Raw genomic sequence first — 24,902 nt, 5'->3', positions numbered from 1 at the left:
ATGTTGTGGTTCCATCAGTAATGGAGCGAAAGAATTTCGGTCATATACTACGGGCCCCAGTTTTAATATTAACTGTCATGTAAACTGCCGCTCTAGTTATGTAGTTTATCTGATCGAATGTGGTTGTGGGCTGCAATATGTCGGGCGGACGATACAGGCTATGCATGCAAGGATGAATAAACACCGTCAGAACATCCGGAATGGGTATTTAATGCATAGTCTGTCAAAACACTTCCTCACAGTACATAATAGGAACCTAAGTTCACTAAAGCTTACCATCATAGATCAGATACCAAAGGATATGCCTGATCGCTTTACCAATTTAGTAAGAAGAGAAAGTTATTGGATTTTTAAACTCGGCACACTGGCACCTGAGGGGTTAAATCTCATCATTGAAAAGGTCACATAATGGCTGCATTTTTGCCCTGTTTTTTTTTTTTTTTTTTTTATTATTATTTCGCATTTTATTGGTTTTATTTTAGTTGATTTTATATTATTATGCTGTATCCGTATTTTTTAATCTTTTTTGATATACTGTATATGTTTTTAAACTGCGTTGCGACTTGTATCTTAATCATGTGATCCCACCTAATCATGTGTTCTGAACAATTGCTCCTTAAATCTCATTGGTTGGTGCTTCTTTATATACTCACTCTGGCCCACTCTCTGTATACTGCCACCTGATGAAGACGGAGCTGTTCCGTCGAAACGCGTTGTGGATTTCAATAAACAAAGAAACTTTTAATCCTTTCATCTGTGTCCTGTGCGCTTCCATGTGACCGGAGTATTTTGCAACTTACAGTTTATTCCTCTCCTGAGGCACCCGGCAGGAGCTGCATCGGACCTTTCTCAATCAACATCTCCCCTGACCGCCAGCCTGGCGCTCCGTTAGCCTGTCCTTTCTGTATCTATATCCTCCATCTTCACCTCTCGCTTCCTAAAACTCAATGTAGAAAAAACTGAATTCATTATCTTTCCCCCACCTCACGTATCCCCCCTACCCAATCTATCCATTATGGTAAACGGCATTACACTCTCTCTCGCACCTGAAATCCGCTGCCTCGGGGTAACATTCGACTCTGCCCTGTCCTTCAAACATCACGTCCAAGATCTTGCCGCCTCCTGTCGCCTTGAACTCAAAAATATTGCCAGATTCCGTTCCTTCCTCAGCCCACAATCTACCAAAACTCTTGTGCATGCTCTCATCGTCTCCCACCTCGATTACTGCAACACCTTCCTCTGTGGCCTCCTAGCTAACTCTCTTGCACCACTCCAGTCTGTCCTCAACTCTGCTGCCCGACTAATCCACCTCTCTCCTCGCTACTCCCCTTTTTCTCCCCTCTGCACATCCATCCACTGGCTCCCAATTCCCCAACGAATCCAGTTCAAACTACTAACACTGATGTACAAAGCCATTCACAACCTGTCCCCTCCCTATATCTCTGAACTAATCTCCCAATATCTTCCCTCACGTAATCTCCGATCCTCCAAAGACCTCCTACTCTCCTCCACACTTCTTCGTTCCACACACAACCGCCTCCAAGATTTCTCCCGAATATCCCCCATCCTCTGGAATTCCATGCCTCAACACGTCCGATTATCCACCACCCTCGGATCCTTCAGACGGAACCTGAAAACCCATCTCTTCAGGAAAGCCTACAGCCTACAATAACCATGCCGCTGCCTCACCACCGCCAGAGCCACCGCCTCACTGCTGCCACCAGAGCCGCCGCCTCACCCCCGCCGCCAGAGCCGCTGCCTCACCACCACCGCCAGAGCCGCCGCCTCACCACCGCCGCCAGAGGCACCGCCTCACCACCGCCAGAGCTGCCGCCTCACTACCACCGCCAGAGCCGCTGCCTCACCACCGCCGCCAGAGCTGCCGCCTCACCACTGCCGCCAGAGGCGCCGCCTCACCACCGCCAGAGCCGCCACCTCACCCCCGCCGCCAGAGCCGCCACCTCACCCCCGCCGCCAGAGCCGCCGCCTCACCACCCCCGCCAGAGCCGCTGCCTTACCACTGCCGCCAGAGCCGCAGCCTCACCACCGCCGCCAGAGGCACCGCCTCACCACCGCCAGAGCTGCCGCCTCACCACCGCCAGAGCTGCCGCCTCACCACCACCAGAGCCGCCGCCTCACCACTACCTTCAGTCTCTTCCCCACTATCCCATAGAATGTAAGTCCGCAAGGACAGGGTCCTCTCTCTTCTGTACCAGTCTGTCACTGTAAACCTGTTTACTGTAAACGATATCTATAACTCTGTATGTAACCCTTTTCTCATGTGCAGCACCATGGAATTAATGGTGCTATATAAATAATAATAATAATAATGTGTGATTTTTCTCAAGTATTTGGCAGTTAATGTGTGTCCTTTTTTTACCAACATATTTTTTCTGACTCCGTTAATTGTTTACAGTTGAACTTGTGATGGATCTGTGATCACATGCCCCAATATTTTAGCAACTTCAAGAGTACTGCATAACTCTGTAAAACTTGTAATAATTTTTGGCATGACAGAGTAAGGTACATTTCTTTTTTAGGCCATTTTGCCTGAGGAAAAAAGCTACTTAATAATTCTGCACACCTTGATACAGTAGAAGATGTTGTAGCGTTAGGTCACACCATCCCTCATTACACAAATACACATCACCTGATCGGCTTCATCCAATAAGCATTTATGTTTCAGCTTGGAGGTGGAAAATCTGCACAATGCCATGACATTTTAAAAACTGCGCCCTTAGGCTGTGTGCACATGATGCGGAATTAGTGCGGATCCGCAGCGGATTTTTCCACGCAGAAACGCTGCAGTTCTGCACAGTGATTTACAGTACAATGTAAATCAATAGAAAAAAAAATGATGTGCTAACGGTACGGAAAAATCCGCATGAAAACTGCTGCGGATCAAAAGAAGTAGCATGCTACTTCTTTTGTGCGGAACTGCAGCGTTTCTGACCCCATCCATTATAGAAATCCACAGGGGTAAAAAATGCAGAAAATCCGCACAAAATCCGCATCAATTCCGCAACAAAAACGCACAAAATTTACGGCAAATCTGCACCTGCGTTTTCTGCCAGGAGATGCAGATTTTGTGCGGAAAATTCTGCACCCCAATCTGCAACGTGTGCACATAGCCTTAAAAGTATTCAAAACCTAATTTAGAAAGGTTTTTTTTTTAACCCTTAAGGTGTTTCACAGAAATTAAAACAACTGGCAGCTGGAAGAAAAAAATGAAACTTTTCATTCTTTGTTTTACTAAAATGTTTCTTTATCTGCAAATTTTTCATTTTTCACCAGGGTAAAAGGGGAAATTGGACCCTACAATTTATCATGAATTTTCTCTTGAGTACAATGATACCCCTATGTGGTCAGAAAATACTGTATGGGCAGGGGAAAGGAAGCAACAACAAATGACTTTTGAAAACAATTTTGTCTGGAACAGATTGAGGACATCGTGTCACGTTTAGAGAGCCCCTCATGTGCCAAAAAAGCATAAATATCCAAGTGAACCCATTTTGTAAGCTGGACCCCTCCAAACAATTTATCTAGGGAGTGAACATTTTGAATCCATAAGTGATTTGTGAAATTTTATAACATTGGGCTGAGAAAATCTAAATATTAGGCCGGGGTCACACTACAGCGTAATACGGACGAGTGCTAAGGGATAAAAAATCGCATAGCACTCGGACCAATGTTAATCTATGGGGCAGCTCCCATCACCCGTTTTTTTCTCGTCCGTATTATACTTGCAAGTGAAATCGCAGGCATGCTGCAATTGTCCGCGTATCTCAGCCGAGAAACGCCAATGCAAGTCTATTGGTGCAAGAAAAAAATCGCACAGCACACGGACCATGAGTGTGACTTGCGAGAAATTCTCAGGCATTGGGCAGGTGACAGGAAATTGGCTCAGCCATTATTTGCTCATTTTGCAAGTGTGTGAGAAAATCTCATCATACGGATGAAAAAAAACGCATCCTGGCATTGCACATGGATGACATACGGATCACCATACGGAGAACATTTGTGCGATTCTCGGCAGACAAAATCGGACAGATTTTTTATACATTGTGTGTGACTTTTATGGTTTTATCCATGAAAACTTTATTTTAGCCCAAAACTTCTTGTTTTCCCAAAGTTAGCAATGTGTGATTTCAGCAGAGTGTGGTCACCACTCACCATACCATATGGTCATAATGTACTGTTTGAGAAGGAGCACAATTTCATATCTGGAGTGCAAATTTGGCTGCAATAGATTGCGCTCACCATGTTACACTTGATGAGACCCTAAGGTGCCAAAACAGCAAACCACCAATGCTGCAGCGAATAAAAAATAATTACATTTTTACCACTAAAATGTTGCATTAGTCCCAGATTTTACATTTTTACAAGAGTAAATAGGTGAAAATGGCCCCAAAATTTGTTACACAAAATCTTCTCAATGGATTAGTATCACATATGTGACAGTACAGTACTGTTTGGCCACATAGCTGGTCTCGGAACGGAAGATTCACCATATTACTTCTGAAATACAGATTTTCCTAAAATAGTTTGCAGAACCCCTAAGTTCTAGAACATCAGACCTTCTTCCCTCTGAGTTGAACCATTTTGGAAGTTACACACTTTTGGGAATTCACCTACAGGTGTATTTGTGGCACCCCAGGAGTCCGGTTGCCACAGTGGCATTGCCTCCCTCACAGGAGGTGATGTTATGCTTGGAAGCAAAGAAGGATCCCCTTACCAGGTATCACCAGCATCCAACACTTTCCTGACTCCAGACAAGAAGGGGGAGCTCTAACACCTGTTTTCAGGGGAGCTTCCCTATAAGTTCTGGCCTGGAGGTGGAGTTAGTGAGTTTGAGTGAGTAGTCTGAGAGGAGAGGAGGGAAATCGAGGAGAGGCTGGGGAATGGAGCTGTGACCAAGCTCACCCCAGAGCTGAGCGCCAGAATCCGGACACTGGAGTCTGTGGTTGCGTGAGTACAGAAGTCCCGGCAGCTAAACCCGGAGGGCAGGAGACTGCAGGTCTCCTGGCTCATCTAACACCCAGAGGCACAGCAGCATATCAGAGCCTGGAGCCGCCATCAAGGAGCGACACCTGGAACAGGCTCAAGCAGCCTGCCATACGGGCAATGTTTGATTCTAACTGTCAGACAGTGATAGGGACTTTAGCAGAGCTTAAAGTAGCAAGGACCTAAAAGAACAGTGCAGAAGGAAGGCCTCTGAACCCACCTGGCTAGGTGGATCCTAATTTGCTTCTAGGCTGCCCGGACCCTATCATTACCCATGCCCCAGACTGCACCTGCAACTAACACATAAAGGTAAAGGAAAATGCAGTCCTTGTGTCCTCCAGTCATATCCCACACCCCAGTCCTGCACGCCAACGTCTACGATCCCGTACAAAACTACACCGGTAGACCTGGGGCCTGCTCCACCTGTGGGGAGTAGAAGTATACCAGCTGTATCACCATCAGCCCCAGCGGTCTCCTTAAGCAGCGTCGGCCACTCATTGCCGAACACCACAGGTGGCGTCACGTTAAATGCCCTACAAACTTTCCCTCAACATTTTTATTGGATGCCCAGTGCCATGGACCAGGTTACTGCTGCCGTGACAACACCCCTGAAGACCTGTCCGACCCGGACGGAGTACCCCACGGCTCTAGTGGGCGCTCCATACTGACTGATGATTTTGACTACATGGGTATTTTACAGAAATAAGCATGCAGTGGATGTTGTGAGTGAAACTTGCAAATATGTCTGTCATGGCTTGGTTTTGGGATTTAATCCAGTTACCTGTTGCTTCGTGGTCGGTTCTTCTGTTTGTCAAGCTACTGCTCTTTTCCTTTCCTCTCTAAATACTCATTGTTCTTATTGTCTTTATTCTCCCTTTTTGGTTTCCAGGTGTTTTCCATTTTCCCATTTTGGTTTGCCCTATCACGTTCTGGGTGGGGCTTTTTATATTATCCCTTCATTGCACTTCCTTAATAGCTATACTTCAAAGTGGATTTGTGCCAAGGAGCCCTTTAGTGATAGGATTTACCCTGCTAGACTTACACCGTTTATATTCTTGCTGTATGTCTGTCAACCTTCTCAGTACCCTTTCCTGTTGCTACTTTTAGATTTCTGAAGGGTTTTTTCTAGTTTAATTTATATTTAGCTTGTCCTTATTATTCTCCCTCTTCCCTTTTACGAACGAGCTTTAAGTTTCTCACTGTGGGCCTTCGTATCCTCCTGTACACCTTACTCTCCACTTTTTGGCAGTCTGTTGTTGTCTGGGTTGTCATGAAGCAAGAGAAATCCCTTGACGGCCTTTTAGGGAGTCAGGTCTGAGGTGCTGTTTTGCTTATGTGGCTAGGGACTGACAAGCTTGTAAATTGGTAAATAGTAACATAGTTAGTAAGGCTGAAAAAAGACATTTGTCCATCCAGTTCAGCCTATATTCCATCATAATAAATCCCCAGATCTACGTCCTTCTACAGAACCTAATAATTGTATGATACAATATTGTTCTGCTCCAGGAAGACATCCAGGCCTCTCTTGAACCCCTCGACTGAGTTCGCCATCACCATAGTAACATAGTAAAAGCAGCCACCTGTTGGAAGTGCGTTCTTTGCACGAAAACCCAGGCCATGGAGATGCCGGGGATTGAACCCGGTGCCTCACACATGCAAAGCGTGCGCTCTACCACTAAGCTACATCCCCGCTATTTTAGAAATAGGTTCTCCTCGATACAGTAATGCCAAAAAAGAGAGGCATATGGATTTGGGAGAGCAGATTTCACTGTATTTCTTTTGCAATGGGGGCTATGGCACTTTTTTAGAGCCTTTGTTTTACAAGTAACATGGAAATCCTCTTTATTTCTGATAACAGATTTAACAGATGACACGCCTGAATGGTAACTTGTGTTTTGTAGGTTGAGTTGAAGCTTTTCTTGGTACTATTTTTGGGTGCATAACATTTTGGATAACTTTTAAGGCTCTGTTTACAATTTTCCTAGGCTCTATGCCGAGCATTCACATCGGGATTTCCATCTAAATCTCTGAATCACATTTTTCAGAGATTTAGACTGGAACTCTGATGTAAGTGCTCATTGTAGTGCACTGGATAAATGTGAACTGAGCATTAAAATTGATCCAAAATGTTACATACCCCCAAATAGTACCAACAAACGCTATACATAGAATAAACAAATCAACAGCAGGTCAATAATTATTTTATTTTCTCATTTTTTCTCCACTCTGTTCATCGTGAGGTATAAGTGATGATACGGCTTTCTGCTTTGGTCCTTTGGTTTGCAGTGATACCAGGTATGTATATATTATGCTTGGCTACTATCACTCAGTGAAAAAATCTTTGGCCCCCCCCCCCATATTTTTGCGACACCATATTTGGAAAGCTATAATTTTTTTTTTCTGATCACGGTTAATTTTGTTTTTACATAAAATGTGTATTTATTGGTGTACCATTTTTGTAGATTTTTTTAGTTTTTTATTTTGAGGGTTTTTTAATATATGTTTTTAGAATTTTATTTAACTTGTTTTTTGCTTAATCCCTCTATGGAACTTTAACTTTTATTTGTCTGATCCCTAGTCTAAAGTACTGCAATACATATGCATTGTAATATTTTAGATCTGTCAGTCTTACGCTGGCAGAACATGTTTTGGACCCTGCTTATGGTAGTGTCTAACATCATACTTGGCAAACCTGGAGGTCATTATTTAACCTATAGTTACTAAAACAACTCTTAGTCCCCATAATTGCATTGCAGGGTTTCTGATGGGGGAGAGGTGGAGCCCCCTCCCCCTCACAATCTCCTAAATTCCGAAAGCACTATTGATTGTGGAATTTAGAGAGTTAAACAGCTAGGGGCAGGGCAGTGCTGGCCATGGAGTTTGGCTATGTTTTAAGCCAAGCTCACAGTGATGATCATGCGGGCCTACCTCCTGTGCACGCATATTCATCAGGACGTAATGATAGGTCATTTGCAGGAAGTCTCTCAAAAATAGGACTTACCAAGTGTATCCGATATGGGAAGTGGTTAATATCTAAATCTATTGCTGTGTTTGACAGAAATCATTCTTTAATAAAATATGCTTATGAGGTGCTTGGTAGACCCTTAACCCCAACCGTTAGTGTGGCGGGGGAGTTCAGTGCATCTTCCCAGCTATTTGTTTTCCATCTAACACTACCCTCCTCTTGCTTTTGTACAGCAAAAGCAGTCAAGCAAGGAAGAGAGGGTGGAGAGAGATGGAAAACAAGTAGGTGGAAAGGTGCACTAAGTTGCATGGCCATGCCGTGGATGCACTGAGCACCTAATTTGCATATTTAAATAGAAAACGATTTTTGACAAATGCAGCAATAGATTTGGGCATTAAAGTTATGAATTTTATTAGGGCTATGTTCTCTGCAAGGTGCTGTGCTTGGTTTGAACAGTCATTTTGTACTGCACATGCTGCTTTTGATATACTGTTCCTGAAAGTCTTTGCTTAAGAAAATTAAAGGATATTTATAATTTATGATTAAAATATTTGGCTGTCCCTACCGAATAGAGAGCAGAGGAAAATATATTACAAAGCAAACAATACTTGCACATTATATAAATCACAGCAAGGACTCTTGTAGGAGGTTCTAGGAAAGCATTGATGCAATATAAGGAAAACTCTTACTTGGAAACTTGGTCTGAGGTACAGTTAGCAATCTTCCTCAGTTTCAAAGCTGCCTCATCTTTAAAGAGTGAATAAGTGTCAGGGAGATTTATTGGATCCTCTGAAGGCTTTACCACCTTATCCTTAACAGATGGCAAAAACATTAAAGCATTAGGTGATCTCTCAAATCTGATAATCTAGAGTGCGTAAATCAAGAAGTCAATTCCAACTAAACACAAAATACAGCTAGCCTGGGGAAACATATTTTACATTTCTGCTCCCACAAATTAAATGACAAATGAAATTAAACTTACACTCAAAATTCATGTACTATATTTGACATACTATAGATAAGCGTTACTAGATCCAAGGCCGGCTCCAGGTTTTCGTAGGCCCCGGGTAAGTCTCAGTGTGCCCCATTAACACATACCACAATTCATGATGCACAAATACGGCAGACAAATATAGGTATAGTACAATGCCAAAGTTTTCACATACTTCTTACATTACATGAGTGATATCCATTTTAAATTCAACAATAGCTCAGAAACCGGTGAATCCTCGTAGCGCACAGTACATGCCCTGGGGGTATTCAAAAATTTTCATTTCGGACAGTATAGTGCTCCATACAGTATTCTGGGCACCACACAGTCCTCCATACAGAGTAATGGACCCCATTTCATTTCGGACAGTATAGTGCTCCATACAGTATTCTGGGCACCACACAGTCCTCCATACAGAGTAATGGACCCCATTTCATTTCGGACAGTATAGTGCTCCATACAGTATTCTGGGCACCACACAGTCTTCCATACAGAGTAATGGACACCATTTCATTTCGGACAGTATAGTGCTCCATACAGTATTCTGGGAACCACACAGTCCTCCATACAGAGTAATGGACCCCATTTCATTTCGGACAGTATAGTGCTCCATACAGTATTCTGGGCACCACACAGTCCTCCATACAGAGTAATGGACCCCATTTCATTTCGGACAGTATAGTGCTCCATACAGTATTCTGGGCACCACACAGTCTTCCATACAGAGTAATGGACACCATTTCATTTCGGACAGTATAGTGCTCCATACAGTATTCTGGGCACCACACAGTCCTCCATACAGAGTAATGGACCCCATTTCATTTCGGACAGTATAGTGCTCCATACAGTATTCTGGGCACCACACAGTCTTCCATACAGAGTAATGGACACCATTTCATTTCGGACAGTATAGTGCTCCATACAGTATTCTGGGAACCACACAGTCCTCCATACAGAGTAATGGACCCCATTTCATTTCGGACAGTATAGTGCTCCATACAGTATTCTGGGCACCACACAGTCCTCCATACAGAGTAATGGACCCCATTTCATTTCGGACAGTATAGTGCTCCATACAGTATTCTGGGCACCACACAGTCTTCCATACAGAGTAATGGACACCATTTCATTTCGGACAGTATAGTGCTCCATACAGTATTCTGGGCACCACACAGTCCTCCATACAGAGTAATGGACCCCATTTCATTTCGGACAGTATAGTGCTCCATACAGTATTCTGGGCACCACACAGTCCTCCATACAGAGTAATGGACCCCATTTCATTTCGGACAGTATAGTGCTCCATACAGTATTCTGGGCACCACACAGTCTTCCATACAGAGTAATGGACACCATTTCATTTCGGACAGTATAGTGCTCCATACAGTATTCTGGGCACCACACAGTCCTCCATACAGAGTAATGGACCCCATTTCATTTCGGACAGTATAGTGCTCCATACAGTATTCTGGGCACCACACAGTCTTCCATACAGAGTAATGGACACCATTTCATTTCGGACAGTATAGTGCTCCATACAGTATTCTGGGAACCACACAGTCCTCCATACAGAGTAATGGACCCCATTTCATTTCGGACAGTATAGTGCTCCATACAGTATTCTGGGCACCACACAGTCCTCCATACAGAGTAATGGACCCCATTTCATTTCGGACAGTATAGTGCTCCATACAGTATTCTGGGCACCACACAGTCCTCCATACAGAGTAATGGACCCCATTTCATTTCGGACAGTATAGTGCTCCATACAGTATTCTGGGCACCACACAGTCTTCCATACAGAGTAATGGACACCATTTCATTTCGGACAGTATAGTGCTCCATACAGTATTCTGGGCACCACACAGTCCTCCATACAGAGTAATGGACCCCATTTCATTTCGGACAGTATAGTGCTCCATACAGTATTCTGGGCACCACACAGTCCTCCATACAGAGTAATGGACCCCATTTCATTTCGGACAGTATAGTGCTCCATACAGTATTCTGGGCACCACACAGTCTTCCATACAGAGTAATGGACACCATTTCATTTCGGACAGTATAGTGCTCCATACAGTATTCTGGGCACCACACAGTCCTCCATACAGAGTAATGGACCCCATTTCATTTCGGACAGTATAGTGCTCCATACAGTATTCTGGGCACCACACAGTCTTCCATACAGAGTAATGGACACCATTTCATTTCGGACAGTATAGTGCTCCATACAGTATTCTGGGAACCACACAGTCCTCCATACAGAGTAATGGACCCCATTTCATTTCGGACAGTATAGTGCTCCATACAGTATTCTGGGCACCACACAGTCCTCCATACAGAGTAATGGACCCCATTTCATTTCGGACAGTATAGTGCTCCATACAGTATTCTGGGCACCACACAGTCCTCCATACAGAGTAATGGACCCCATATGTTGCTCCATATAGATCAATGGGGCCCACATAGATGCTCGATGTACATTAATGGGCACCATATAATGTTCCATACAGAATAATGGACCCCATATTTTGCAGAATAGTAGATCCTATATAATGCTTCATACAGAATAATGGGCCTAATATAATGCTCCATACAGAAGAACTGGGCCCACATAATGTTCCATGTACAATAATGGGCCTCATATAATGCTCCATACAGATTAATGAGCCTAATAAAATGTTCCATACAGAATAGTGGGCCCCATATATATTTTTCCATACAGAATGAGCTCCATATAATGCTCCATACAGTATAATGAGCCCCATATAATGCTCCATACATAATAATGTACCCCATGTAATACTCAACACAGAATGTGCTCCATATAAGTTTCCATACAGAATAATGGGCTCCATATAAAGGTCTATACACAATGGACCCCATATAATGCTCCATATAGAATGGGCTCCATACATAAAAAATAAAAAATCAAATACTTACCTCTCCTCATTTCCCGTTGGCTGCAGCTTCAGTCTCCTCAGCTCCGGTGTCATCAGCATATTCTGGCTCACTGCACTGCTCAGAGGACATGCTGTAGCGATGTCGTTGTGCCCTCTGCCCTGAGACGTCACAGAGTCAAACGTTGCGGAAAGACTGGACCTGTGGCCAGCAGGGAATGAGGATAGGTGAGTATTTCAAACAGTTTAAAGCTCAGGGGGTGGGCCCCATGCTGGCACCGGGTAGCGATGACTCACAGGCCCCATAGCGAACTGGTTTCCCCGACAGGGAGTGGGCTTCTCTGCTTGCTTCTTGCCCCGGTACTTGCCCGGGTGCACCGGGTGGTGATGTTGGCCCTGAGTAGATCACACCATCAAGTCTCTAAGTATATAACCAAGGGTGTTTTCTGCTTTTTTGCTACCTGAATTTAAAGGTGAAATGATGATCCACAAACTTTAACCCCTTGACCCCTGAACATGTTTTTACCTTTATGACCAGGCCAAACTTTACAATTCAGAGCAGTGTCATTTTATTTGGTAATAACTCTGGAACGCTTCAATGAATCTCAGTGATTCTGGACTGCTTTTTGTGACATATTGTACTACAAACTTGCGTTTATTTATGAAAATATTGGAAACTTGGTGAAAATGTTTCAAATTTAGCCTTTTCAAATTTTCATTTTTTTTATCCTTAACCCCTTAATGAAAGCAATACGTCTTTTAACTGACCTGCAATATAAAAGAATATCATTCCCATACAGGTGACAATCCCGCAGCTGTCAGCTGTCCACTATAGCTGACAACTTGCTACATCAGCCACGCTCAGTGTTTGCACTGTCCAAATCTGTTTAACCCCTTAGATGCTGTTGTCAATAGTGACTACATCATTATAAATGGTTAACAGAGTGTGGGGGCTTCCTCTTTATCCCAATTGGTGCCCTCAGATCATGATTTTGTGGTCCTGATGCTTGCCCTGGCAATTCACGACCAAATAGCGGCCTTAGAGTCTGATTGTTGTTGTAACCTGTTCAGAAGTTAGAGGCATTTAGGTGGTAAAAATACACATTTTCATTTCTGTTATGCCACTTTTTGCATTAATTCCTGAAAAGCACCTGAAGGGTTAATAAACTATCTGACAGCAGTTTTCAATGTGTCAGGGGGTGCTGTTTTTAAAATGGTATCACTTTGGAGGGTTTCCCAATATTTGGGACCCCTAAAGTCACTTCATACATGGATAGGTCCCCCAAAAAATAAATTTTGTACATTTCCTTGAAAAAATGAAAAAATACTGCTACATTTTTAAACCTCCCAAAATGCTAACAAAATAAAAGAACACTTTACAAACGGTGCTGTTGTAAAGCAGGCATGTGGGAAATGATATTTATTAATGTTTTGCTATCGTATGACTATCTGGATTAGAGGGATAATCATTCAAAGTTAGAAAATTGCTAATTTTGTAACATTTTTCTTAAATTTCTGATATGTTTTATAAATAAACACAAAACATATCGACCTAAATTTACCATTATCATAAAGTATAATGTGTTGTGAAAAAACAATCTCAAAATCACTGGGATTTGTTGAATCGTTCCAGAGTTAAAACCACATAAAGTGACATTGGTCAGATTTTAAAATTTTTTCTCATTTTTACAATAAAATTGGTCTGGGTGACTTCAGGGTAGTTGTGTTGCAGTGTGACTCAACTAAAATGATCAAAATATTACTATAATTCTTCACGTAACGTTAAAACAGACAGACTATCCAGAATCATGTTTATAAAGTCATTTTTTTAGGCACCACATCACATTTGAAGTGACTTTGAGGGGCCTACATGACAGGAAATACCCAAAAATGACACCATTTTAAAAACTACACCCCTCATACTGCCCCAAACCACATTCAAGAAGTTTACTAACCCTTCACAGCATTAAAATGTTTTACTCTTTTCACAAAAATTTAACTTTAGCGCCAATTTTTTTATTTTCTCAAGGATAACAGGAAAAAATGGACCCCAAAACTTGTTGTGCAGTTTCTCCTGAGTACGCCAATACTCCATATGTGGGGGAAAACTACTGCGTGCATAGCAGAGCTCAGTTTGACTTTTTGAATGCAAAAATGGCTGGAATCGAGAGCTTAAACAGTGGAAACCCCCCACTGACCCCATTTTAGAAACTAGACCCCTAATGTATCCAGATGTGTGGTGAGTAGTGTTGAGCATTCCGATACCGCAAGTATCGGGTATCGGCCGATACTTGCGGTATCGGAATTCCGATACCGAGATCCGATACTTTTGTGGTATCGGATATCGGTATCGGATCCACATTAATGAGTAAAATAAAGAATTAAAATAAAAAAATATTGATATATTCACCTCTCCGGCGGCCCCTGGACATCACCGCTGGTCACCGGCAGGCTTCTTTGTTTAAAATGAGCGCGTTTAGGGCCTTCCATGACGTCACGGCTTCTGATTGGTTGCGTGCCGCTCATGTGACCGCCACGCGACCAATCACAAGCCGCGACGTCATTCGCAGGCACTAAACTCCTCATTCTAGGAATTTAGGACCTGCGAATGATGTCGCGGCTTGTGATTGGTCGCGTGGCGGTCACATGAGCGGCACGCGACCAATCAGAAGCCGCGACGTCATTCGCAGGTCCTAAACGCGCTCATTTTAAACAAAGAAGCCTGCCGGTGACCAGCGGTGATGTCCAGGGGCAGCAGGAGAGGTGAATATATCAATATTTTTTATTTTAATTCTTTATTTTACACATTAATATGGATCACAGGGCCTGAAGGAGAGTTTCCTCTCCTTCAGACCCTGGGAACCATCAGGATACCTTCCGATACTTGGTGTCCCATTGACTTGTATTGGTATCGGATATCGGTATCGGCGATATCCGATACTTTTCGGGTATCGGCCGATACTATCCGATACCGATACTTTCAAGTATCGGACGGTATCGCTCAACACTAGTGGTGAGCAGATTTAACCCCCAGGTGCTTCAGAGAAGTTTATAACATAGAGCCCTGAAAATAAAAAATCTAATTTTTCCCACAAAAATATTCTTTTTGCTGCACCTTTTTTATATTCACAAGGGTAACAGGAAAAAATGGTCTGCGAGAGTTGCTGTGGAAATTCTCCTGAGTACGCTGATACTCCATATGTGGTTCAAAATGACTTTTGAGTCACAGTGCAAATCTCAGAAAGGAAGAAGCACCATATTGGAGATCAGATTTTTCTGGAATGGATTGAGGATGCCATGTCACATTTTTAGTACCCCATAGGTGCCACAACAACAGAAACTCCCCATAAATTGCCTCATTTTACAAACGAAAACTCTCAATTCATCTAAGGGTCCAGTGAGCATGTTGACACCACATGTGCCTCACATAATTTTGTACCATTAGGGGTGAAGAAAGAATAATTACATTTTTACAGCTAAAATGTTGTTATAGCCCAAGGTTTTCCATTTTTTAAGGGCTAATAGGAAAAAATGGATGTCTTAGTTTGTTGTGCAATTTCTGCCGTGTGCGCTAATACCATACAAGCAATCTGGAAATACTTTTAATGCACAGTGCAAAGCTCTGGGAAGGAGCGTAAATATTATAGTGAAGATTTTACTGTTATGAACCACCGGGAGAGCCTCTGAGGTGCCAGAATAGCAGAACTCCCATAAATGACCCAATTTTACAAACTACCCCTCTCAATGAATTCATCTAGGGGTGCAGTGATCATATTGATACCATGGGTGTGTCACAGAATTTTATACAATTGGGCAGTGAAGAAAAAATAATACATTTTTTACCACAAAAATGTTTTTTTAGCCCCAGATTTTACATTTTAATATTGTAAAATGGATAACAATGGCATCATAATTTGTCACACAATTTCTGCAGAACGTAGAAATCCCGAATATGGGGCTGTACAGTGCTGCTTAGCCACACGGTGAGACTCGGGAGGGATGAAGCACAGATTTTCCTAGAATAGTTTCTGGACTCCATATACAGAACTAAATGTGGTTTAGGCACATTGGGGCTCAGAAGGGAGGGGGGCATTTTGCCTTGGGAGATCAGAATTTGCTTAATTTATTTTGTGGGGTGAGGAGCTATAGTGCTTTTTTAGAGCCTTTGTGCTACCAATAATGTAAAATATGCCACTTATATTTCCGTTAACAGATGATAGACCTGAGTGGGAACTTGCTTTTTTTGTTAAGTTGAAAATTTTGCTGGGAACCTTTTACATAATGTTTTGGATCACATTTATTTAAATCTCTGAGTGACGTGATTCAGATGAAACACCTGGGGAATCCATTCACTATAATGAGGCAGCAAAGATACTCTTGACTCCTTCTTGTCTCTGCTAAGGGATGTCCTTCTTTTCAGAAGTGCACAAAACTGTGGCAAACCACACTTTTATGCACACCCAAAAAAATGGACATCGGCGGATGACAGGTCAGATGGTGTTCACAGTGCCTCCATCTGCCTCATTATAGGGAATCCTCCGCCAGCGGTTCCGTCTAGATCACTGATGTCAGAGATTTACAAGGAAACCCTGTTGAAAGTGCTCAGAGTAGAGTGCAGGACAAATGTGCACTGATCCTTAGGCTGGAGTCACACTAGCGATTTTAATATTGGTCCAATTTTGTTCTGCAAAGTTGGATGAGTGTAATGCAAGTGTAATGTGTTTTTTATGAAAGTACAATCCGATTTTTCACACCTAGCATCCCATTTACATCTGAATGCAGTGCGATTGCTATCCGATTGCAATGCAATTTTAACATGAGCCTTTACATACAGCAATTCTCTATGTAATTTACACATTGTTTTCAAAGGAAATATTCTTAAAAACACACATATAGATAGATAGATAGATAGATAGATTGATAGATAGATATGATAAGCCGACAATTCATCTGCCACATACAATAAAATCACAGCAGGAGCCAACAGGGTAGAATAGATGGATTACATACAGTATATACACATCGAATAAGTAGATATATAGATGTCAGTGACAAATACAATTAGTACAGTGTGTGTAGCTTACTGTACATGTATTTAACTATTAAAAGATTATTTTTCCGAAAAAATGGCGTGGACTGCCGCATTTCTTAACCAGCAGAGGGAAAGCTGAAGGCTGGGAGCAAATATTCATAACCTGGGAAAGGGGAAATATCCATGGAGCTTCCCAGGCTAATAATATCAGCTCACAGCAGTATACCTAACCTTTAATGGCTATTAAAATGGGGGACCACCCCAAAAAAGTCATAGGGTCCCCTTAGAATTTATAACCAGAAAAGGATATGCAGTCGGCTGTGGGCTGATATTAATAGCCTAGGAAGGGGTCATGGATACTGGCCCCCTAGACTGAAAACATCATCTCTCAGCCTCCCCTGAAAAGGCGCATCTCTAAGATGCAGGAAATTTTGGCACTTAGCCTCACTCTTCCCAGTTGCCCTGTAGCAGTGGCAAGTGGGGTGCCACTACAATCCATTCGTCTTTCTGTTTCCCTTTTCCAGGACCTGCAGCACCCTTGTTCTGCACGGCCCGTTAGCTTCCTTCTCCTCTGACTCTCAGACAGGAACTCTCTCTCAGACTGACTGACTTTCCCTGCAGACCAGAATATATATAGGGGAGCCACCCACAAGTTGGATCTGAGCTCCCGCTTCTGGCCTGGAGTGTGAACATGTTGTATGCTTGTGTGTACCTGATAAAGAAGATCCTTCCTCGCTTCCAAGCATGACATCACTCTCCCCGTGATGAAAGCAATGTCACTGTAACACCCAGGACCATGGGGTGTTGCATATATATATTTCATTGGTTGGGAAGTCCTTCCCTTCCATGACATATAAATACTTCACATTTCGAGAAGGGGTTAAATAATGTTTAAGAAATAATCTTGTATTTGTGAATATTAATGGATATTCCATCTTAGCCAGTATCAATGCAGATTTCTAAAACTATGGACCCCTGCCACCCAAGTTGGTATCAGAGATTTTACATAAAGGGACTCTATTAGCTGGTTTTTGCTATGTAATCTGAAAATGGCAGGCAACATGGGATGAAACATTGAATTCAGCAATGTGTATGTTTTTAAGCTGTGTGCTGTTTACTTTCACTGAAGGTTTTATCATTAGGAGATTATCATTGTGAGGTCTGATGTACACTGCTGCCAAATGCTGAACTCTATTTTTTCCAGCAGAGAATAGAGAATGAATGGAGTGACAGTCAGACTATCGACCAGACACACCATTTTGTAATGAAGCTAAAGGTTCCAGGGATCAGGGCTAAAAATTCCTCAATCTGCCAACTGGTGCGGCTCCCAGTGGTGGGACAATCACTGATCTGCAAGCTATGACTTGACAACCCAGCTTTCACTGGACAACACCTTAAACTGGTCCATCTTTGGCGAAAAGTGACCTGCCCGCAGCTTCAGTGTTTCATTTTTCAATAAAAGTCTATGAGAGCCTTGTTCTCGCTCTTGTAGAGTTGCATTGAGAGCTTGTAACTCAGCTTCTGTTTTCCGAACAGTTGGAAGCTAGTGTCACAAGATGGATGGTGAATATATGATCAGGCAGATGACTCAGGTTTGATGCTATGACCTGTTGAAGTGCTGTTTGGTGAGAAACAGCTGCCGTCCTTAATGTGTTCTTTCTCCCCCTGCTACCCATTATGTCAATGAAATAAACAAGAATTTTATGGATTGGTAGCTTTTCATTCAATTACACCACATCACATTTAAAGCACCACTCCAGAGGTGCAATAAAAAAAACACGCTGGAGCGATGCTTTAATATAGATTTGTGACTTTTAGTTAGGTTCTGCAGTTTGCAAAGAATAATATCTTTGGAAAAATAGGTCTTATCTATCGCACTGAAAATCCTACTGCACTGCGTCACAAATTAAATTACCCAGAAAAGAGATAAAGGAGAAACGCCATTCTCAATTACCTACTAATTAGTACAATTTAATGTCACTTCCTTACACATGGAGAGATTGCATTAAATCTTCTAGGCACACTCCATGCCACATGTGCCATCAGCCTGACCTCATTAATCCTTTTTTACATTCAGATAAATCTGTTACTGTGGCTCAGGTAAAGGTCACCTTTCCCGCATAGATAGCGAAGCATGTGAAAACTGGAAATATAGACATTATAGTAAAGTAACTAACCAATTGATTTCAGAGTAAAACATTTCAAAATCTGAAAACTTTATGTTAGATATGTGTTTGCCTGCACTCGTACACGTTTTATGTTTGTGTTTCTCCACTTCGTGCAACAATTGATAAAACAATCTCTTAGAAAAAGATCTGTCGGCATTTTTGAAATAACAATTTTGGAACATCTTTTTTTGGATCTCTATGTTAAGTCTTTCCTTTCTAGTCCACTTAAAAAATTATGAATAAGTTAACAACTTGGTGTTACCAGCTGGGGGTGTGTCTGTCAACTATGTAGAGACCCACCCCTTTGACACAGGGAATGATAACACCCAGGTGTCAGTTTAGGCATAAAATTCTAGAAGTAATAACAGGAATGCAACATTATTGAATAAGAAAAGATGCTCCAAGCTTATCGTTTCAGTTCCTAAAACTGGAGAGCTGATCTTATTTTTATCTTCTACATTGTTTTCCAAATGCCTAAGGGATAGAAAAAAAGAGCCGTTCCTCCATTGTATTCTTTTTGGGAGGAAAATGAACAGAAAAAACATAGGGGCCGATTCATCAACACTGGTGTGGAGCACAATTGTGCTATACCAGTCTTGCTGAAATAGAAGGTGCCGAATTTATTAAGAGGCGCATGCCACTTAATCAATTCAGAAACTCTTCAAAGTGATGTTCGCCTTCATGCGCTGTGCCAATACTACTCTAATGACGCCATTACTGGTGCACATGTGGCAACGATCAGAACCCGGCAACGAGATCATAGGGAGTCAAAGGTTTACAGCTGCCAGCTGAGAACCACCGTGACAGCCATCTCAGTTGTCCTGTGAAGTTCAGCCGCAAGCTCAGTTTGCTAGGAGATCTGCAAGTTCTCTAAATTGCTCTACTGTACACTTTATATTGTAGCAGCGATTGGATGATCACTGGTTCAAGTTCCCTGGGGGGGGCTAAACAATAAAATAAAAATTAAAAAAAGTTTTAAAAAGAAGTAAAATAAAAATAAATTACATTTCTTCCTTATCCCTTTTCACAAAAGCTTAAACATTTTTCTTTTAAAAAATGAGTATGTTTGGTATCATTGTGTCCACAAAGTCCAATCTAACAAAGTGTAAAACTATTTAAATTGTACATTTTACACCAGGAAGACAAAAAAATTGAAATGCCAGATTTGCTATTTTGTGACAAATTTCACTAACCAAACATGAAAAAATTACTTGAGGCACAAGCTGAAGAAGTGACACTAGCAACTGTGGAGTGATTGAAGTTATTAAAAAGGCATTCTCAACTTCTAGAGGTATTTTTAACTTATCTGTATGGGATAACTATATGTGTGGAGAGCAAGAGTCTAGCGCTTAACCATTTCTGTAATTCTCTAAGACGTGGGTCAGAAGACTCCAGTGAAGTCTGCATTTATCACTCATTTATGTTATAACTAGATGGTGGCCCGATTCTAACACATCGGGTATTCTAGAATATGCTTGTCCACGTAGTATATTGCACAGCCCACATAGTATATTGCCCAGCCACGTAGTATATTGCCCAACCACATAGTATATTGCGCAGCCACATAGTATATTGCCCAGCCACGTAGTATATTGCCCAGCCACGTAGTATATTGCCCAGTCACGTAGTATACAGCACAGAGCCACGTAGTATACAGCAGAGCCACATAGTATACAGCACAGCCACGTAGTATACTGCCCAGTCACGTAGTATATTGGCCAGTCACGTAGTATATTGCCCAGCCACATAGTATATTGCCCAGCCACATAGTATATTGCCACGTATGTCACAGGTTAAAAAATAAAAAATAAACATATACTCACCTTCTGAGGGAGCCCTTGTAGTCATGTCGCCTGTGTGCAGTGCACTCGGCAGCTTCCGGTCGCAGGGTTGGTAGCGCAGGACCCGTGATGACGTCGCGGTCACATGACCATGACGTCATGGCAGGTCCTTTTCGCGCAGGTGTGCAGGACCTGTGATGAGGTCGCGGTCACATGACCGTGACATCATGGCAGGTCCTTGTTGCATACCATCCTTGCCACCGGATCCTGCCGCTTGCATGGAGTGGTCACCGGAGCATCACGAGGAGCGGGAAAGGCGCCGGAGGGTGAGTATATGATGATTTTTTTTTTATTATTATTATTTTTAACATTAGATCTTTTTGCTATTGAGGCTGCATAGGCAGCATCAATAGTAAAAAAGTTGGTCACACAGGGTTAATAGCAGCGTTAATGGAGTGCGTTACACTGCGGTCCATTAGCGCTGCCATTAACCCTGTGTGAGCGCTGACTGGAGGGGAGTACGGAGCGGGCACTGACTGCGGGGAGAAAGGAGCGGCCATGTTGCCGCCGGACTGCGCCCATCGCTGATTTGTCGTGGCAATGGTCGTGGGCGTTTTGCCACGACCAATCAGCGACTTGGATTCCATGACAGACAGAGGCCGCGACCAATGAATATCTGTGACAGACAGAAGCATAGACAGAAGGACAGACAGAAAGACAGAAGTGACCCTTAGACAATTATATAGTAGATTGATGGATAATACCATAAATGCTCAGAATAGGAAAAACAGTACTAGTCTACTCATGGAAGCTCAACAAGAGCACCATCTAGGGTCCATTTGGTGAAACTAACATAATTTGCTACATGCCATAATTTCACCACACAATGATTACCTCACTTATTGTTACAGCATCACAGAAACGCATCTGCTTCTTGCTCTGCGGTTGAGGAAGATCTTTAGGATGAAGCAGAGACATTGCAGTTCTTAGTTGCAGTGATCTAGTAGGTAAATCGGTAGATGCGGATCCTTTGAACTCCTAAAATAAAACAGTCATTTCACATTAGGTTTAAAAAATCACAGGGGTTACCACTGGTCCTGTGTGTGTGTACAGAGGTAATTATGATCTTATGATTACGCCATAGTGAGGTTGTGCCTGGCAACATTGCAAGTGCTATAAACTTCATAGGTTTGGGTGCCATGCAACATATTGTGGTTTTGGCCGCATTTATGATTACGCCATAGTGAGGTTGTGCCTGGCAACATTGCAAATACTAAAAACTTCATAGGTTTGGGTGCCATGCAACATATTGTAGTTTTGGCCGCATTAATGATTGATTAATTTAGGTGTCTATTATTGTATAAGCTATATGGGCGGCGTGGATAGTTAGTTATATATTCATGCACACTGGCACTTTAACATAGGAGATCTTCCTCTTAGGCAATTCATTGGACATATTACCTATAAATTGGTCTAACAATAACTAGTGTTGAGCATTCCGATACCGCAAGTATCGGGTATCGGCCGATACTTGCGGTATCGGAATTCCGATACCGAGATCCGATACTTTTGTGATATCGGGTATCGGTATCGGATCAATAGGGATGTGTAAAATAAAGAATTAAAATAAAAAATATTGATATGCTCACCTCTCCGGCGGCTCCTGGACATCACGCTGCTAACCGGGAGGCTTCTTTGTTTAAAATGCGCGCCTTTAGGACCTGCGAATGACGTCCCGGCTTCTGATTGGTCGCGTGCCGCCCATGTGACCGGCACGCGACCAATCAGAAGCCGCGACGTCATTCTCATTCACAAAAACTCCTAATTCTAGGAATTAAGGACCTGCGAATGACGTCGCGGCTTCTGATTTGTCGCGTGCCGGTCACATGGGCGGCACGCGACCAATCAGAAGCCGGGACATCATTCGCAGGTCCTAAAGGCGCGCATTTTAAACAAAGAAGCCTCCCGGTTAGCAGCATGATGTCCAGGGGCCGCCGGAGAGGTGAGCATATCAATATTTTTTATTTTAATTCTTTATTTTACACATCCCTATGGATCCCAGGGCCTGAAGGAGAGTTTCCTCTCCTTCAGACCCTGGGAACCATGAGAATACCTTCCGATACTTGATGTCCCATTGACTTGTATTGGTATCGGATATCGGTATCGGCGATATCCGATATTTTTCGGGTATCGGCCGATACTATCCGATACCGATACTTTCAAGTATCGGACGGTATCGCTCAACACTAACAATAACTAAGGAATAAGTTATTTTGTGACTTACCTTACTATCTACTATAAGGCTGTCATTGTTTAGACATCTGTACCGTCACATAAAACCAGTTATTGGATTGGAGGCATTCTTTACATTATGAAATTGTATATGTTGAATGATGAATTTTGTATTCATTTGTTATAAATAAATGTATATGTTTGAACTGAACATTCTGCGGCCTGTTTAATAGCATGGGAGGCCTCTTTTGTGAACCATTAAAAAATCACTTGACTGGAAGTTACAAAAATTCAAAGTGACAATTTATTGCAAAAAGTGGAACAGAATCCTGGCGTATTAATCTCCCTCCATGCCTTTATTAGTGGTAAATTTATCATGTGACAGTAAGAATATCTCAGGAAAGAAGAAATATTGCAAATGAAAAGTAGAGTACATCTTTCTAACACACATACAAAATAATCAGTACTCCATGGGAAAAAATAAAATAAATAAATAAAATGAACAGGATAGGGATTACCAAAAACAGCTCACAGCCTATGACCATATTATGTCGAAATAGGGATTTTTGTGTTACTCACCGTAAAATCCTTTTCTCCAAGATGCTCATTGGGGGACATAGAACTGTGGGTGTATGCTACTGCCGCCAGGAGGCTGACACTAAGTAAACATAAAAAAAGGTTTAGCTCCTCCTCCGTCGTGTACACCCTGACACTGGCCGAAGGCAAACCCAGTTTGGTGCAAAAAGCAGTAGGAGAACAAATAAAAAAGTCAGCATTAATACAGAAACAACATGTCTAGAAAACGACCCTACCGACTGATAAAGTCAAATAACAAAAAACAGCCATCTGGCTAACAGGGAGGGAGCTGTGTCCCCCAATGAGCGTCTCGGAGAAAAGGATTTTATGGTGAGTAACACAAAAATCCCTATTTCTCCTTCGCCTCATTGGGGGACCCAGGACTGTGGAATGTCCTAAAGCAGTCCCTGGGTGGGAAATTGACTCACCGGAGTAATATCCAGGCATCTACCGCCTATAGGTGCGCTGCCTTAAGAATCCTTCTACCCAGACTTGCATCTGCAGAAGTCTGAGTATGGACATTATAGTGTTTGGAAAAGGTATGCAAACTGGACCAGGTTGCTGCCTTGCAAACCTGTTCTGCCGAAGCCTGGTGCCGAAGCGCCCAGGAAGCCCCAACTGCCCGAGTGGAGTGTGCTCTGATTCCAGCCGGAACAACCATGCCCTTGACGCGGTAGGCCTCCTAAATAGCTGATTGTATCCACCTGGCCATGGTGGATCTTGCAGCAGCAAGTCCCTTCCTGCGACCCTCAGGGAGGACAAACAGCGCATCAGTCTGCCGAAAAGGTGTCGTCCGTGAAATGTACCTCCTAAGTGCTCTCACTAGGTCTAGCGTATGGAGAGCTTTTTCCACACGGTGTGTTGGCGCCAGGCAAAAAGAAGGTAAGACAATGTCCTCGTTAATTTGGAATGAGGAAATCACCTTTGGCAAAAACGAGGGTGCTGGCCTGAGCACCACCTTATCCTGATTGAACCGTAGAAACGGAGCCCGGCAGGATATAGCCGCCAGCTCTGATACCCACCTAATGGAAGTTATGGCCGCCAAGAACACTTTCCAGGAAAGGTAGGTGTCATGCCGTTCTGTCTGTTTCTGGTTCTCAGCATGACAATGCATATGTTTGCTTTAACCCTTTACTCTTTTCCCCCTAATTTGAGCTGGGATACTGTTGGCTGTTACTTGGATGGAGCCTTCTCAGCTCCCTGCTCTGCTGCACAGTCGTACATGGGTGTTTAGGTATTTGCCCTGCTGCATA

At 42.7% G+C, this 24,902-nt stretch overlaps 1 protein-coding gene across 1 annotated transcript in view; it reads right to left on the bottom strand.

The window, feature by feature from the left end:
• The window catches only part of CCDC158 (coiled-coil domain containing 158), a 193,180-nt gene that overhangs the window by 72,490 nt on the left and 95,788 nt on the right, over window positions 1-24,902 (bottom strand). The window contains exons 18-19 of the mRNA XM_069743236.1: window positions 21,736-21,879; window positions 8,659-8,780 (exon numbers count right to left, since the gene is read on the bottom strand). Of these exons, the coding sequence (XP_069599337.1) occupies window positions 8,659-8,780; window positions 21,736-21,879 (266 nt within the window). The remainder of the gene's footprint in view (window positions 1-8,658; window positions 8,781-21,735; window positions 21,880-24,902) is intronic.

This window comes from Ranitomeya imitator, chromosome 1 (assembly GCF_032444005.1).
Source record: "Ranitomeya imitator isolate aRanImi1 chromosome 1, aRanImi1.pri, whole genome shotgun sequence".
Taxonomy (NCBI): Eukaryota; Metazoa; Chordata; class Amphibia; order Anura; family Dendrobatidae; genus Ranitomeya; species Ranitomeya imitator.
This window is presented reverse-complemented; position numbering and strand designations above follow the sequence as displayed.